Consider the following 15,262-nt stretch of genomic DNA (forward strand, 5'->3'; position numbering starts at 1 on the left):
ATCCCGATGGTTTTGTTGTCGTTCTTGTACTGACATCGACAAGTGACAAGTCCTTTCAGGCTATGGTCGGTGTGTATTGCGAGGTATTAAAATTTTGTACATTGTACCTTTCTTTTGTACTTTGACCTGTTAGTTATGCATGCATTATTGTATAGCAATCAGCAATTAATGAGTGAAAATACAGGATAATTTTTCATGCTGGATGTATTGCCCCCAAATAGGGTGTGAATGTATGCGATTCTAGAGTTGGTGTGTATTTATCATCAGGTATTAAAACCTACAATACAAGCCCAAGACAGAGGAACCCAAAATTTTCCTGTGCTTTTCATTAGTCCAAGTTCTCAAAACCTGAGATATCAGTCAAGTACCCGTACTTGTGAATGATGATAGGGGAGTACAATCATGTAGCAAAGAATAAATCTCGTGCAGTAACAAACATCCAGTAACAAACGCGAATTGATATGCACATGTCAAAGTAGGCCTGTGTGTATTTTAGTCCATGGACCGAATTTAAACCATGGTCTAAATTAAACCACCTTTGTGAATTTGGGCCGTTGTGTGTGTATAAATGTATGGTGGTGTGCACATGATTTTCATTGCCTGTGCCATTTTCTGTACAGTAACGTTGTGTGCCTTGTTGCACTTGGCTAGTCCAGATCTAGGGATGCCAATTTTGTCCGTGGTGGTGTGTGTCCACCAGATACAGGTGTAGTTCGATACCAATAAGAGAAATGAGTGAATTACTGAAATTGTACCACACCAGAGCACATACATGCACATCATACAAACACACACACTTTAATACACACTCACAATGTACACTTTTCTCTCTTGATTTCTATTGATGGTATATACTGAGTAGAATGGTTCACATACATTTAATCATTTATAAACATATGCCAAACATATATATAAAAGATCAAAAAGTAGAGTGGTAATGAATTTTGACAGTCCAACAGTGCTATTTATCAGACTAAATTTCGACGATACATTCGTCTTCCTCAGGGTCGATAATGACAATTCTGAAAGTAAACAAGGTGACTCTATTACTTTCAGAATTGTCATTGTTGACCCTGAGGAAGACGAATGTATCGTCGAAAATTTGGTCTGAATAAATAGCACTGTTGGACTGTCAAAATGCATACCACTCTGCTATTTTCATCTTATATGTATATATATAAAATATGTATATAAATATATATATATATTTATTTATTTCAATACACTGTACCTAAATATCTCTATCCATCTACCTGTATATAGGCATGTATGTATGAACATGTACAGGCACACATGCACACGCACATACACACACACACACACATGCACACACAATGTACAATTATATCTATATAGATAGATAAATGGATAGATAGTTAAATAGATACATGACTGTGTGGATACATAGATATATTAATGGATAGATGGATAGATACAAATAAAATATACAGTATCTAGATATTTTTACTTCATCTCCCAGCATGACAACCCTTCCCCCAACTATCCAACACAACCCCTCCTAACATAACTTTAAAGAACAGGAAACAAAATCAAGGGCATCCAAGTTTTCCCCATTGTAAAATCTCCGATGTCCATTTATTTTGGATCTCGCTTGCGACCAACATACTGATCTTAAAGCACTGTACAAGAGTAAAGCCGCCTGACACACAAACAGCAAAGAACATCACTTGAAAATAAAATGTGGCAGGAAAACTAAACAAAAAAAGTGAAGGAAAACTGGTGTGAAATAGAAGGCATATACTATATGCTGCAAACTATGATAAAATAATCAATTGCATCATGGTCTAGACTTTGTATACACTCTCTATTAAGCAAGGCATGCACACATTCAGTATTATGTTCTAGAAGTACAATTTCTCACATGTCTTATCAGACTTGATTCACTTTTTTGAGGGGAGGGATCTCTTTACCAACCTCCATGTTTTCTTCATTATTTCTCTATACAAAAGCAAAGCTTTTATTAATAAACGACATGCAGTGCAGATCATCCCCTTCCACAACTGCTAAGTAGCGAAACAGAACAAAACACAACATAAAAACTTCTTGGAAGTTTGAAACATAAATGACAAAAACAAAAGGATGACTTATCAACTTCTGCTCTTTAAATTGATAGTTCTACCAAGCACATATAAAATACACAATATTTTACAACTACAAGGGAATGTAAACACTTCAAGCAAAATTTGAGCAAATTGAACCTCCCCTCAAACTAAATCAGAAGTAACAACAAATTATGTATGGCTTGTATTCCTTCTTCCAAGGGAGGGGATGTTGGCAGAAGATATTATATACTTTTTTTTTTTGACAGCATATTGTGTTGGTTTCAATGAAAGTGTAAATAAAATTCCAATGACATGGACAGTACAACACATACATTAATTTTCAAAACACCCACAGACAAACTAAAGCAATGCAGAGTTTTGTTGTGATGAAAAAATACTCGTACAAAAAAGAGTAAATGTGAGTTTATTCATTTCAAGAAATACTCAACACTGCATACACTTTATATTGCAACAAATACGTGCATGTAAATCATACCTTAAATGCAACAAATTCACCAACCTTCAAAATATGCAATTACTGTATCCTAAAGCATTTAAAATGTAAGAGAAGTATTGTGTAAAAAAATGCAAACACATCATGTGAACAAGTAACAAAATTTACACATAACTCTGCAAGAAATTTTCGCTTGTACAAGGGGAAAAGACGAAAGAAAAAAAAAATTATGAAAACCTCTGCAAGTACAATGACAATATCAATGTGCAGTTTTCTCTCCAGAGATAGACAATACAAAGCCTGCAATGGATTTTAAATAATAAAGAAAGGAAGAAAAATTGGCTACAAATCTCTGAGTAGAAACATAATGATTTGACATCATCAGACACTTTATGCTGTACATGATTCTAACCCCACTAATCCCCACACAAAGACATTTCACTCTTACGATGCATGAAAGAGAAAATCTTCTATTCATGAGAAAAAGAGAGATAGATAGATTGGAGAGAAAGAATGAACATACTATGATACACACGACATGTTAAAGTTTGCCCGGCCGCTGAACGCTAAAACTGAATACCTACAGCTACAGATGCTCATGGAGCTATTCTTCATCACTACTAGCAGAGAATGAAATGAGAAATGCAAAAGCCACTGAAAATCGGCTACAGGGCACTCTTTAAGTTTTGCTTTGTGGGTTTTTATGTTGGGGGGGGGGGGGAGGGTGTGGGAGCAGGACATTTTCTTGCTGATGGCAAATTACAGCACTAAAATTTAGAAAAAATTCCTCATGATATCACACATCACACGCCTAAATCTACAGGACCAGCTCTGAATGAATTGAGAGATAACGTGACACACATTTCACGTTTCTTGCGTCATACCAGACGGTTCAAATTTGGGGAAGGTGTAAAATCGAGATTTTTCCACATTGTTTATTCAACACATCTATCGATTGCTTTATGGGAAATTGATTTGCACAGCCATTAGGTGTGCCCAACAAAATTCAGGACAGAAGGAATTAAACAAGGAATATACAGAAAACTGCAAAGATATGATGCTGATCAACTGATGAAATAGACGATAGCAAGACATCCGACAAAAATGACCCAGGGTTGAAAGAAGCAACAAGTACCATCTCCTCATAATGGAGTCACTCATGTCTTCTGACTTGGATAATCATTTTACGTCCCAGCGATTGCCTATACTCAGGGCTCGACACTAACTTCTTTCTCCAGTGGCCCGTCTGGGCCACTTAAATCCAGGACTTTGAAATTTTGGTGGCCCAAAAAAGAAAGGTAGTGGCCCAAAATAAAGAGAAAGCTAAAAATCATTTGGAATTTTAGCTGCCTTGTGTGGGTCTCCAAAATATAGCTTTCTTGTCAAAAATTTGGTGGCCCAACATCAATATCTAATGGCCCTGGGCCACTAGGCCATTGGGCCACCTGGACATTGCTAATGTCAAGCCCTGCACTAAATCATAGTAGCTCTCTTTGAAGCTACTCAACTGTTGAACTAGCTTTCTAAATCTACCCCCACCCCCCCCCCCCCAACTTCACACAAAATGATTGATACTGTGTGTCATCAAATTTGCAGATGCTCTATAGCTGAAATTTAGCTTCAGTTCCAAACAAACACTCTCTTTCTCTCTGTTCCAGCAAATTCCTGAAATTCAAACAAACAGTCTTATCAATATTTTCGACGCTATCCACCACTACCTGTGTATATCTTATTACTGGATCTGTAGCCTGAAGCAAAAGATCTAACACTACATTTCTTTGTGATTTTCTCTCTTATTTTTTTTTTCAAGCCTTTGGCTTTTTTCTTCTTTTCTCCCAACAAATAAGTCTACTAAACAGCCATCACTACATTCACTGCATTTGAGAACAGAGAGGAGAACAGATTTATATAACTCACATATATATATATCTATATATGTATATAAAATAAGACGACACAACTCTCCGTAATCACAAATTCTTACTCAAATTTCTTCATCGACATTTATAGTACCTCGGACTAGTAGTGCTAACTGGTTTGCAGCTTAATACATGATATATATATTTATATATCTATTTATATATAATATATGTATAGGAATATATACAATCTGTGTACGCATTTCCTTCGCTGCCAGCAAGACTACATTGTTAAATGTCATACATACATGTAGAACACAATCAATTATATCATATATTTTTTTTTTTTTGTATACGGAGCACTCACATGGAATCTTGGATGATCCAATCTATTTCACTTTTTTTTCCCCACTTCCTGTTACACACTTCAAGTTCTCTGGACACACATAAAAAAAAAAACCCACCAACAACAGTGAATCAAACTATCTGTCTCTAAAAGAAAACTGATAAGTGAAAGACAATTTCATACTCTTCATCAGTTAAAGGGAAAATATTTAAGGAGAAGACACTGAATATGGAATTACATCAAACATACAAGAAAACTAGCTCCTCTTATATTTCATTGTGAGCCACAGAGATACTTTGAAACACACTGAGAGGCATAATCTTAAAAAAAAGCCACACAAACATAATTATATATGTATATATATTACAAATATACATATATATTATATTTTGTTCATTTTCTGCTGTCAATGCGTACCTGACCTGTCTCGGACAATGTCTATGGCCATTTGGGATTCTCATAAAAAATAGGGTGATCGGCTACTATGAACACAGCCTAAAATGCTAAATATGAGCATGGACATTTATGTAGTTAACGGGTTTGGGTTGCTTCCTCGAATCTTTTTCCTTAACCGTGATCAACAAGATTTTTAATCTACAAACGAGGCCATCACAACAATTCAGCAATATTTTGTCTTTGACTGTTGATTTATGGGTAGACAATACTTATACATATACCTCATAACATACAAAGGCATTAATTTTTTTTTCTTCAGAAAATTCCACGAGATCGCGCAAAAAGACCCGGTTAAGCATTGTAGGCACGTTTAATCATTCAAGGCAAATGATGACCGATGCAAAGTGTGGACACACAAAATGCATGGGTTAAAATGGATGGTACAAACATGTGCGTATGTGTGCCTGATTGGGAAGGATGTTACTATTCTTCGGTCTTTACACTATCGGGGAATGATTACTGCATGAATACATTCATACCTTAAATGAGGCTCACGGGCGCAAGGGAATGTCAGATACACGGTACATCGTGTTATAGCATTTACTGTTGGAAATGAAAATTCAACGCCTTGTGCAGAAGTAGGAATAACTGTAGCTCTCAATTACAGCTAAAAGACAGAGATTGATTATGAAAAAATGGACTGTGCCGATACTTCCACACTTTAAAGTTAACACTCTGGGGGACGTCACTTTATAAATGCTAGATTTCACCCCTTTTTTTTGGGGGGGGGTGGAGGACTGGAGATGCCATTGATTCACACAATGGGTGAAAATCTCAAGATGAGACTATACTTCTGAGTATGATATAGTTCAGGGCATATCTCAATTCAGTATCATGCTTTGCATGGCATACTGCAGCAGTCTGCTCATCAAGTAAATTCAGTGGTGCTAAAACCTCACAAAGTTTCCTGTTATGTCCCCAAAATATATTCTGTGGTTTGGTGCTGCATCTGTTTAGTATAATTTGTACAGTTTATTGTTTAACATAGAGTAAAAATTCACCTTCATAGTGAGCCCTTCATTACAGTGCATGACCATTTGTTTGTATTTGCTGAAGAATTTGGAAAAACCTCTTAATTGCTGATTCCTGATCTGATTCTTGAATTAGCAACATATTAAAAAAAAAAAAAGTTTAATTTATTGTTTCTTTCTTACATTGGCAATTTGTACACTTTTTAAAAAATTTTGTGCCAGATTAGTGAATTCACCTGTTCCGTCTTGTATTCCTCCAGTATAGGATATACTGTAAAAATTCAGTGATACCAATTTAACGACCAGATGTATTTCTTGCAGCAAATCCTCTTGAATAGGATTTGATGCATTTAATCTGCAACATGGTTTCATTATAATCTTCATGAGTGGATCATGTAAAAAAAAAAAAATAATAGAAATGGGGAAATGAGCAACACAAAACAGACTTAGTGGATTTAACTTGACATTTGTACTACTTAGATTGCTGCATACATGATTCCTGAACACAGCCATGTCCACCCTTTATTCTAATTCTGCTGGCTTTCACTCATTAACAGTCAATAGAATAAGAATGATAGATATGAAATGAACACCTAAAAGAAAAAAAAGAACAAAAGGCATTCAAAGACACTTTATGGCAGAACCATAAAAATTCTCCCTCACTTTTACTATCTCCTCTGTCAAGCTGCCTTTCAGAGAAATTGCTCTACATACACAAACAATGAGCTTTCTGCTACAGCCCTATCATTTTGCCTGCCCAAAATAAAAACTCTGCACTGAAATTGAAATCTCTGTATTGCCTTGTACAAAACAAACAAACTTTCTCTCTTTTTTTTTCTCAATAAACCAATGAATGCCTCATGCCACATGATTTGAAAGGGTTTAACTGGCACTGTTTCAACTGTTATGAATCACTGTTGTCCAATCCGCTCCACCATGTACGCACAGCCCGCTCTAGAACACTTTTCTAATACCAATGTACAGAATGATGTACACTCTATGAACACACACATGGTGGGGATTACATCATTGCAGATTTGTGAATGTAACATACTTTAAGGATCGCTGCATGTGTAAAGTGTCGCGGCAAACATTTGCAAACAGACAAGGTGGAAAGCCAAAGCCAAAACAAAAACAAGAGTTGACATTTAACGATGCCTGCCTCATCAGGAAAACAGAAGTTGCCTGCCTCATCGTAAAAAAACAACAACACTGAAGTACAGCTGTAGAGGGTGTGTATAAAATCAAATGGCACCCAGCGCAAAGCAAATTGTTCTCTTGATGCTTAGGATGAACAGAATAAGCCTTTCTGTATTGGGTATGGCAGTATGTATTATGTCTGCAGCGAAATAAAAAGAAAGATGAAGCGACAAATACATGTATCTACTCCTCGTCCGCGAATATGTGTGCACTCCTACAGTTGCCTTGACATCATATGGCATCGCTCGTGAGGAAAAAGATGTGGCTGACTGATCATGGAGATGAGTGAGGCTGAAAGCGGCGGTTTCAGCGCTTGACGTCAGTCTCTGCATGAGGCTGCTCCATTGTCTCTCGGAATGCAGAATGCATTTGACATAAAAAGCAGATGGCACAGAACTGATCACAGAAGCTCCAGGAAAATACAGCATGGCATTCACAGCGTCCACGTCTGCCTTTTCCAAAAATCTTTTGCAGGAGGCTCTCTGTACACAATAGAATCTCCAACACTTTCCTTCCACATCGACCACAAGTGTTCAAAATCATGCTCGAGATTCCATTTTACTGGTTGTCCTGTACGAGGGGGAATGCCGCAAACATCGCCTTCGCGTCAATGTTTCTCCTCTGCTTGCTTTAGTACCTCCTGGCCAGAGCCACAAAACGCTTGAGAGCAAGTAAAAATTCCAAAGATATCCACGCCGCCGCCTTTTCGCTCCCTTCACAAGGCGGTGATAAGAGGACTGGTAGTGAAAAAAAAAACGGAAGGATCGCGAGCCCATGGTAGGAGCTCTTCCAAAGTTCTATCTCAGTCGGAGTGTTCCCGCCTGCAGATGCTTCAAGATGTCGGACATCATGTTGGTGATTTCCCGGAAACAGGGTCTGTCCTTGGCCCTACAGCAGACACAAAGAAAAGTATTTTTGTCTTATTCATATTCTTATCTTTATGATTTGTTTTGTTTGTCAATGACAAAGTAAGCACACTTCAAAACAAGCTGAGAAATGCATGCATGATGCTTCTCTACAGGTAGAAGCATCATCAGTTATTTTTGCTCTTTGCCGGGGGAATAATTGCTACCTGTAACATATGTCAGTACCAAGTTGATGGAATGTGTAATTTTCATGAAAAATGAATTTTTATGGAATTCCCTTTACATTTTCTTTATATTGTTGTCCACACATATGTCATAACCTCTAGAAGTCTCCTCATCCAGCAGTTCCAACATCAAAACTTTAAAAATTCATAACTTTTGCATCAACTGTCCGATTTTCCTCAAACTTTCACTGATGTGTTCTATTAATGTTGCTGCTTTCACTCAATCCACATTGCTCTTTGGTTTTGGGTTCCCTTTAATCAGGAAGATTCCTGTACACCGGTATCTGGAGAGATGACACTGGTAAAGAGAAAGACTCACTCAGCCTGCCAGCAGCGTCTCATGAGGCTATAGACGTCGTCAGGGCAACGGTCAGGCTGGGGCAGTCGTTCTCCGTTCTCTATGAACTGCATCAGCTGCTGTCCTTTCATGCTCTGTCAACCACAACGGAGCAGTGCAGACAAAAAGAAAGACAACAGTTATAAAAACATTGACAGAAAAACACACACATAAGTTGACAAAAAGCATCCAATGGTATAGTTACCATACCATAGTTACCATGATGATGATGATGATGATGATAATAATAATAATAATGATAATAATAATAATAATAATAATAATAATAATAATAATAATAATAATAATAATAATAATAATAATAATAATAATAATAATAATAATAATAATAATAATAATAATAATAATAATAATAATAATAATAATAATAATAATAATAATAATGATAATATAATACAACTACACTTGTACAACTACTACTACTACTACTACAACTACTACAACTACAACTACTACTACTACTACTACTACTACTACTACTACTACTACTACTACAACAACTACTACAACTACAACTACTACTACTACTACTACTACTACTACTACTACTACTAATAATAATAATAATAATAATAATAATAATGATAATAATCACAATAAATGAAATGCTCAAGGTGCACTCAAAGATGAAAGTATAGCGGCATTATAGAGAAATTGAAAACATTAAAATATCATGAAACTAATAAGTTTTCAGCTCATTCTCCAAATGACTCCATCAATGCATTTCTTTTAATTGCATATTTCTTTCTTCTAATTTTTCTTTTTTTTTCCCGATGAGAAGACGTTCAAGACATGGGATAGCTGTTAATAGACAGTGCATGTAACAGCAAACTTTATGTCCACCAACACAGTCTATGCCTATCCTACAGGATGTCATCCCAACAGTACACCTTGGTAGCAGTAGCAGATGTGCTGAACACAGTAGTCTGGATCATGTTCAGGTGGAATACCAAATGATCTCAATCTCTGAATATCATACGCTTGGAACGACACGTTACTGTGAAGTGCCTGCCAAACTTCTCGAGCACTGCTTGGCATGCTCGCTAAAGGCAGCAAAACGCGATCTGTAAAATACTGAACTAAATTTGAATGTAACGCACTGATGCCTTCTAAAGGCCGTTATTGTCTGTGTTGTTTTGTGAGTATGGACACATGGGGGGTGGGGGTGGAGAGGTACTGTTGACCCTTCATGCAAGCACGGTGCTTCCCTCAAACTCCTATCACTTTAAGACAGACAGAGCCTGCCTTGTGAAAAGTACTTCTATGACATTGTACAAATGAGAGCCTGTTTTGTGACAAGCACCCCTATGACACTGTAATACTATTAAAGAGCCTGCCTTGTGACAAGCACCCCTATGACACTGTAAAAATGAGCCTGTCTTGAGAAAAGCACCCCTATGACACTGTAAAAATGAGGCCTGCTTTGTGAAAAGCACCCCTATGACACAGTAATGAGAGCCTGCCTTGTAACAAGCACCCCTTTGACACTGTAAAAACGAGAGCCTGCCTTGAGAAAAGCAACCCTATGACACTGTAATAATGAGAGCCTGCTTTGTGAAAAGCACCCCTATGACACTGTAAAAATGAGAGCCTGCCTTGTGAAAAGCATCCCTATGACACTGTACTAATGAGAGCCTGCTTTGTGAAAAGCACCCCTATGACACTGTAAAAATGAGAGCCTGCCTTGTGAAAAGCATCCCTATGACACTGTACTAATGAGAGCCTGCTTTGTGAAAAGCACCCCTATGACACTGTAAATAAAAAGTGATGCCATCTCTTTCTGGTGACAGCTGGTACTCACAGCATACGGTCTCTTGCCAAAGGACATGGCCTCCCAGAGCGTGACCCCGTAGCTCCAGACGTCACTCTTGCTGCTAAACTTGAACTTGTAGATGCACTCGGGGGCGTACCACTTGAGCGGCCACTTGCCGGCCGTTTCCGCCTGCAGGCAACGGAAAGAAAGAGCAACAAAACTGGTAACAGGTGCCCTTGAAACATTGACGACAAGCTGATCTTGCTGTAAGATGTTTCTTGTAGACACCTGTTAGAGTATACTCAGGACTAGTCTTCAGTGGGCTGAAGTCTGGGTTTCAAGGGAGTGTATCTCAACACTAATTTTCAGTTTGCCAGTGACATGATATGTGACTGTGTATCATGAAATCAACCAAAAATTGTGTGCAATGATTTTTCGTGAGGACTCATAACAGGTGAAAATGATCAACCCAGTCAAATATTTGGTTTTACACAGTATTTGCTAGAAGAGAAATTCTTCTACTTGATTTTAAAGTTTGGGATCATAAAATAAATGTGAATTAGTGGGGGTTCTTTCTTGCAGTTTTTCTAGAACACAGCAATGTTTTATAGACTAGTGTGATTAAGTATGTCTTAGAGGCCACTTTTTATTTCTTAAAAACCCTCCACATACTCCACACTTTTAACTCTTGACAACTTTTGAAAAGATGGTACTACTGCATTGAAAGTTGCTATCAGACATGAATAGAATGCACTTAATGAGTGTGGAAAATTCCAGCCTAATCTGATAATCCCTTCATTGTAGTTGCTACGGAGCTTTACATCCTGTTTCGTCCTATTCATTGCACAGAGGAGAGCCCAGCACAATGAGATTGTGGACTTGACTAGACCCTACCCTTTCAAAGCCTCTTTCCTAACACTTTTCCCAGAATGTGTTCTTTGTTTCCATTATTTAGATAGGGGTATGAAGGTCCAATGTGTTGACTAATTCATCATCTCAAAGCTTTGAGTCTGCTCTTTCGGAATCTGCCTCTCACTAAATATGGTGGTGTGATGCATGGTAACATATAACTACATGTACCAAGTGAGGATAAGAGAGTAAGAAGAAAAATTGAAATACTCCTTTCTTAACCCGTTCCATGCTGAATTCTGAAACCCCCATAGATTTAATACACAGGTCACCAGGTTCCCGTTTTGAATGGGTTAACTCTTTATGTTTCCAGGCAGCTGGTTTAGCTTGCTAAGTGTTTTTTCATCAGCAATCAGTGCTCCATCCAAACTTGACCTGGTTGTCATGGACTCAGGTGTAGCAACGTGCCTCAGTTTCCAGACATTTGAGCCAGTCAGCAAAGAAAGCACTCCAGCAAGAGTGGCAATTAACAAACAGAACACAACAATGATTACGAGAATCTGTTTCTCTTTGCTATGTCAAACAGTAAAGTTATGGAAAGTCAACTTATATATTCTTTCTTTTTTCTTTTTCTTTTTCCCCCTGCTGAACTTACCACATAGTACTGGCTGTCGAGTCCAAGTGCCTTGGACATGCCAAAATCGCTGATCTTGGCGAAGGTCTCGTCGACGAGGAGCACGTTCCTGGCGGCGAGGTCGCGGTGCACAAACTGTCGGCTCTCCAGGTAGCACATCCCCTTGGCCACCTGGTACATCAGCTCCAGCACATTACGGATGCTCATCTCCCTGCAAAATCATGACATCCAACATCACATTGTCAATGTCACGGTTTTATTCAAGAGCAACGACGCAGCCCAAAGGCTGAGATGTGGCTTGTTTGCTTAACAAAGATGACAAACCAAAGATGAAATCACGCAGTGGGAACGCAACCGAAGTCTGACACAACTGTTGCAAAAGAAAAGATGCGATTATGCTGTTGCTCACAAGACTGACTTATTGATCAATGATACATATGATCGCACATACTGGTAATTTGAGTGACCGATACACTTGGTAGAAAGTTCCATCCATATGCCATGGCTAGTTACACTTAAAAAGAATACAGTACAATCTATGCATCAGTAGCTGTGCATTCCTGAAAATGTAGTATTTTTAGGGGCAGAAAACTGAGAGAATGACAGGGTACATCCTAAAAAAACCATTTATGCATTGATGCACCGGTCAAACCTTGCCATGATTTTCTTGTTGGCATTCTTTTTAACATCCCACTAAACTTGGCTTGTGATTGATGGAAGACAACTCCACTTGGGCGTGTCGATAAAACTGTCTCACAATCATAAAAGGCCGATATACAAGTACAATAATTGAGAATTGATTAATCTCAATACACCTATTTGTGAGAGATGATGCAAACAAGGTGGCTAAAACGCAGTTCTCTTATGGTAGCAGAACTGTAACAGAAATGACAAAAATGTGAAATATTTGCCAAAAAGGTTTGCTGGAAGTCCATAATCTCAGAGCTTACTCCATTGTGGTTGCTACATAATTTTTCATAATTGATAACCGCTACCGGTAATCAACAAATTGGGCCACAGCGACATTCATCGCTCTTCCGTGCTAGAGTGAATCACATGCAACTTGTGGGAAAATATGATTGCAAGGGCACAAGCGATCTTCACGCTATGTTCTACCTTCCCACAATGCTGAACATGGGGTTAACAGGGAGAGCGCTCCTAGAATATAAGTTGTGTACTATGACCAAAATAATTCAACACTTTTGATCTCAAAACACTCCAGAACATCTCATCATCCTGGTAAATCGTGTCAGCCAGGCAAGTTTCTTGGTACAATGTAGATTCTTTCAGTGTATTGGAAGCAAATTCCAAATGATGGAAGATGAATTTTGAGCTCCTCCTAGAACAATGTTTCCGCTTGTAAGGATACCCCGGTTTCATGACAGTTTGCATCCTGGAATAAATGCCAAAGTGTTGGGATTTATAAGACAAACGCCCTCAGGTTGTTATCCATCTTCAAAGACATTTTCAGAGAAGGTGGTTCATGGATGCTCGCGCCTCCCATCCGTTCCAACAAATGCCTTGATTCGAATCAAATCCCTTTCCTCATCTCGCCGGCGCTTTCTCCGGTGTGGTCAACACCCTCTCCCCGGCACGGATGGACATACATCTGTCCAATTACGATTTTGTTGCTTGACACGGTCATGGTCGTGTAATGTGATTAGTGGTACACCTTACCCCATTACACTGGAAGTGACCAATTACATGCCATGGACACATTATCTAGCTTAAGTGGCCAGGGTCACCGATGTAACGAGTCACAAATTCTCACAGTTGGTCAGGGATGTAAACCCTTTTCTCCATGATGTAGTAGCTCCTGTTGCTCAGATCTTGTTTGATTTCTTTTTCAAGACAAGACTTAATGATAAATATTATACATTTTTATTTTTTATACTACACTGTCTTGTCTTAAAGACCTAATAAAATGGTTTAGGCATTTTTTTCTCAATGATGTAATAATATTAAATGTTAAATTCTAAGTAATTCTATGGTTGTGCGGGGTTTTTTACTGTTCTGAATTTTGTTCTATATTTGTTAACATAATGGATGCAATTTCCTCGGTTTTGGAAAACTTGCTATACTTTCACCGCATGCGGCGCACTATCACTTCTAAATTGTGATGACGTCTAAGAACGGAGTCGTTCACGACCAGTCTAGCCGTAGCCAGCGAGCTGTCAAGGCTATGCTAGCGCAGCGCAGCGACAGCCGGCCAGCGGCGGCTGCACTGGCTAGCGCTGGCGGGGGAGCGAGCTAGTGAGCGCATAGCAGGTGCTGCGCTGCACTATTGTCATCAATTGGCTAAGCCTTTAGACAAAAGAATATCTCATGAACTGTATCGGATTTAATACTGCCAATAATACAGATTACAACTGTGGTACGCTTGGATATCCATTATTTTCGGCAAACTCGTGAAATAGGCCCCACCACTGCGTGTCTGTACTAATAGTAATACTACGGCAACTCGCCTGAGGCCTGTTTCAGCCCCACCGTGTGGCGTTCTTCTCGGTAGGCAAGCACGGCGGTGGGGCTGCCTTCCACAGTGAATACTCGTGAATGCGGCGAAAATGACTTCATAATATGGCCCTCGGCTCGACTAATTTAACGGCCAATTTAACCATAAATACAACCCTACCTAACCCTAAACCCTAGGAGGACCTACCCTTGCTTGCTATAAACGCACGGGTACGGTGCACGCGCACTGCGGTGGGGCCTATTTCACGATAGCCCCACCACCACTGCGTGTCTGTACTAATACTACGGCGACTCGCCTGCTTTATAGGCCTAGACCTACTCGTGAATCCAGCCCCACCGTGGCATTCATCGGTAGATAAGCCGACGGCGTTTGGGCTTCCTTCCACAGTATGATTTTTAGCATAAAACGAAAACTACTCGACCAAAATTGACGATCATTCTTGGTATCGTTTTTCTTAGAAAATGACGCATCTAAATTACTGATCATATTGCAGAAACTGACTATGGGAAACTAGTTAGGCCTTTTTTTTTTTTTTTTTTTTTTTTTTTTTTAGCCACGACCCACCCTGTAAGTGTAACAACATATCACCCTAACCGTTAGGCGTTAGAGTGTAGCCTCTGTACTACTACCAAAGATTCTGCTATTACTACTTACTAGTCTACTAGACCTAGTGCCGTAGTGGTAACTAATAGTACTAGAACTCTACTACTAGTAGTAGTACTAGTAGTACTAGTAGACTACTACTACTAGTAGACT

At 38.8% G+C, this 15,262-nt stretch overlaps 1 protein-coding gene across 1 annotated transcript in view; it reads right to left on the minus strand.

The window, feature by feature from the left end:
- Nucleotides 1–7,604: 7,604 nt before the first annotated feature.
- The window catches only part of LOC140236820 (tyrosine-protein kinase SYK-like), a 98,149-nt gene continuing 90,491 nt past the window's right edge, over nt 7,605–15,262 (minus strand). The window contains exons 15-18 of the mRNA XM_072316757.1: nt 12,055–12,244; nt 10,599–10,739; nt 8,759–8,871; nt 7,605–8,237 (exon numbers count right to left, since the gene is read on the minus strand). Of these exons, the coding sequence (XP_072172858.1) occupies nt 8,147–8,237; nt 8,759–8,871; nt 10,599–10,739; nt 12,055–12,244 (535 nt within the window). The 3' untranslated portion in view covers nt 7,605–8,146. The remainder of the gene's footprint in view (nt 8,238–8,758; nt 8,872–10,598; nt 10,740–12,054; nt 12,245–15,262) is intronic.

Source organism: Diadema setosum, chromosome 13, assembly GCF_964275005.1.
Source record: "Diadema setosum chromosome 13, eeDiaSeto1, whole genome shotgun sequence".
Lineage (NCBI taxonomy): Eukaryota > Metazoa > Echinodermata > Echinoidea > Diadematoida > Diadematidae > Diadema > Diadema setosum.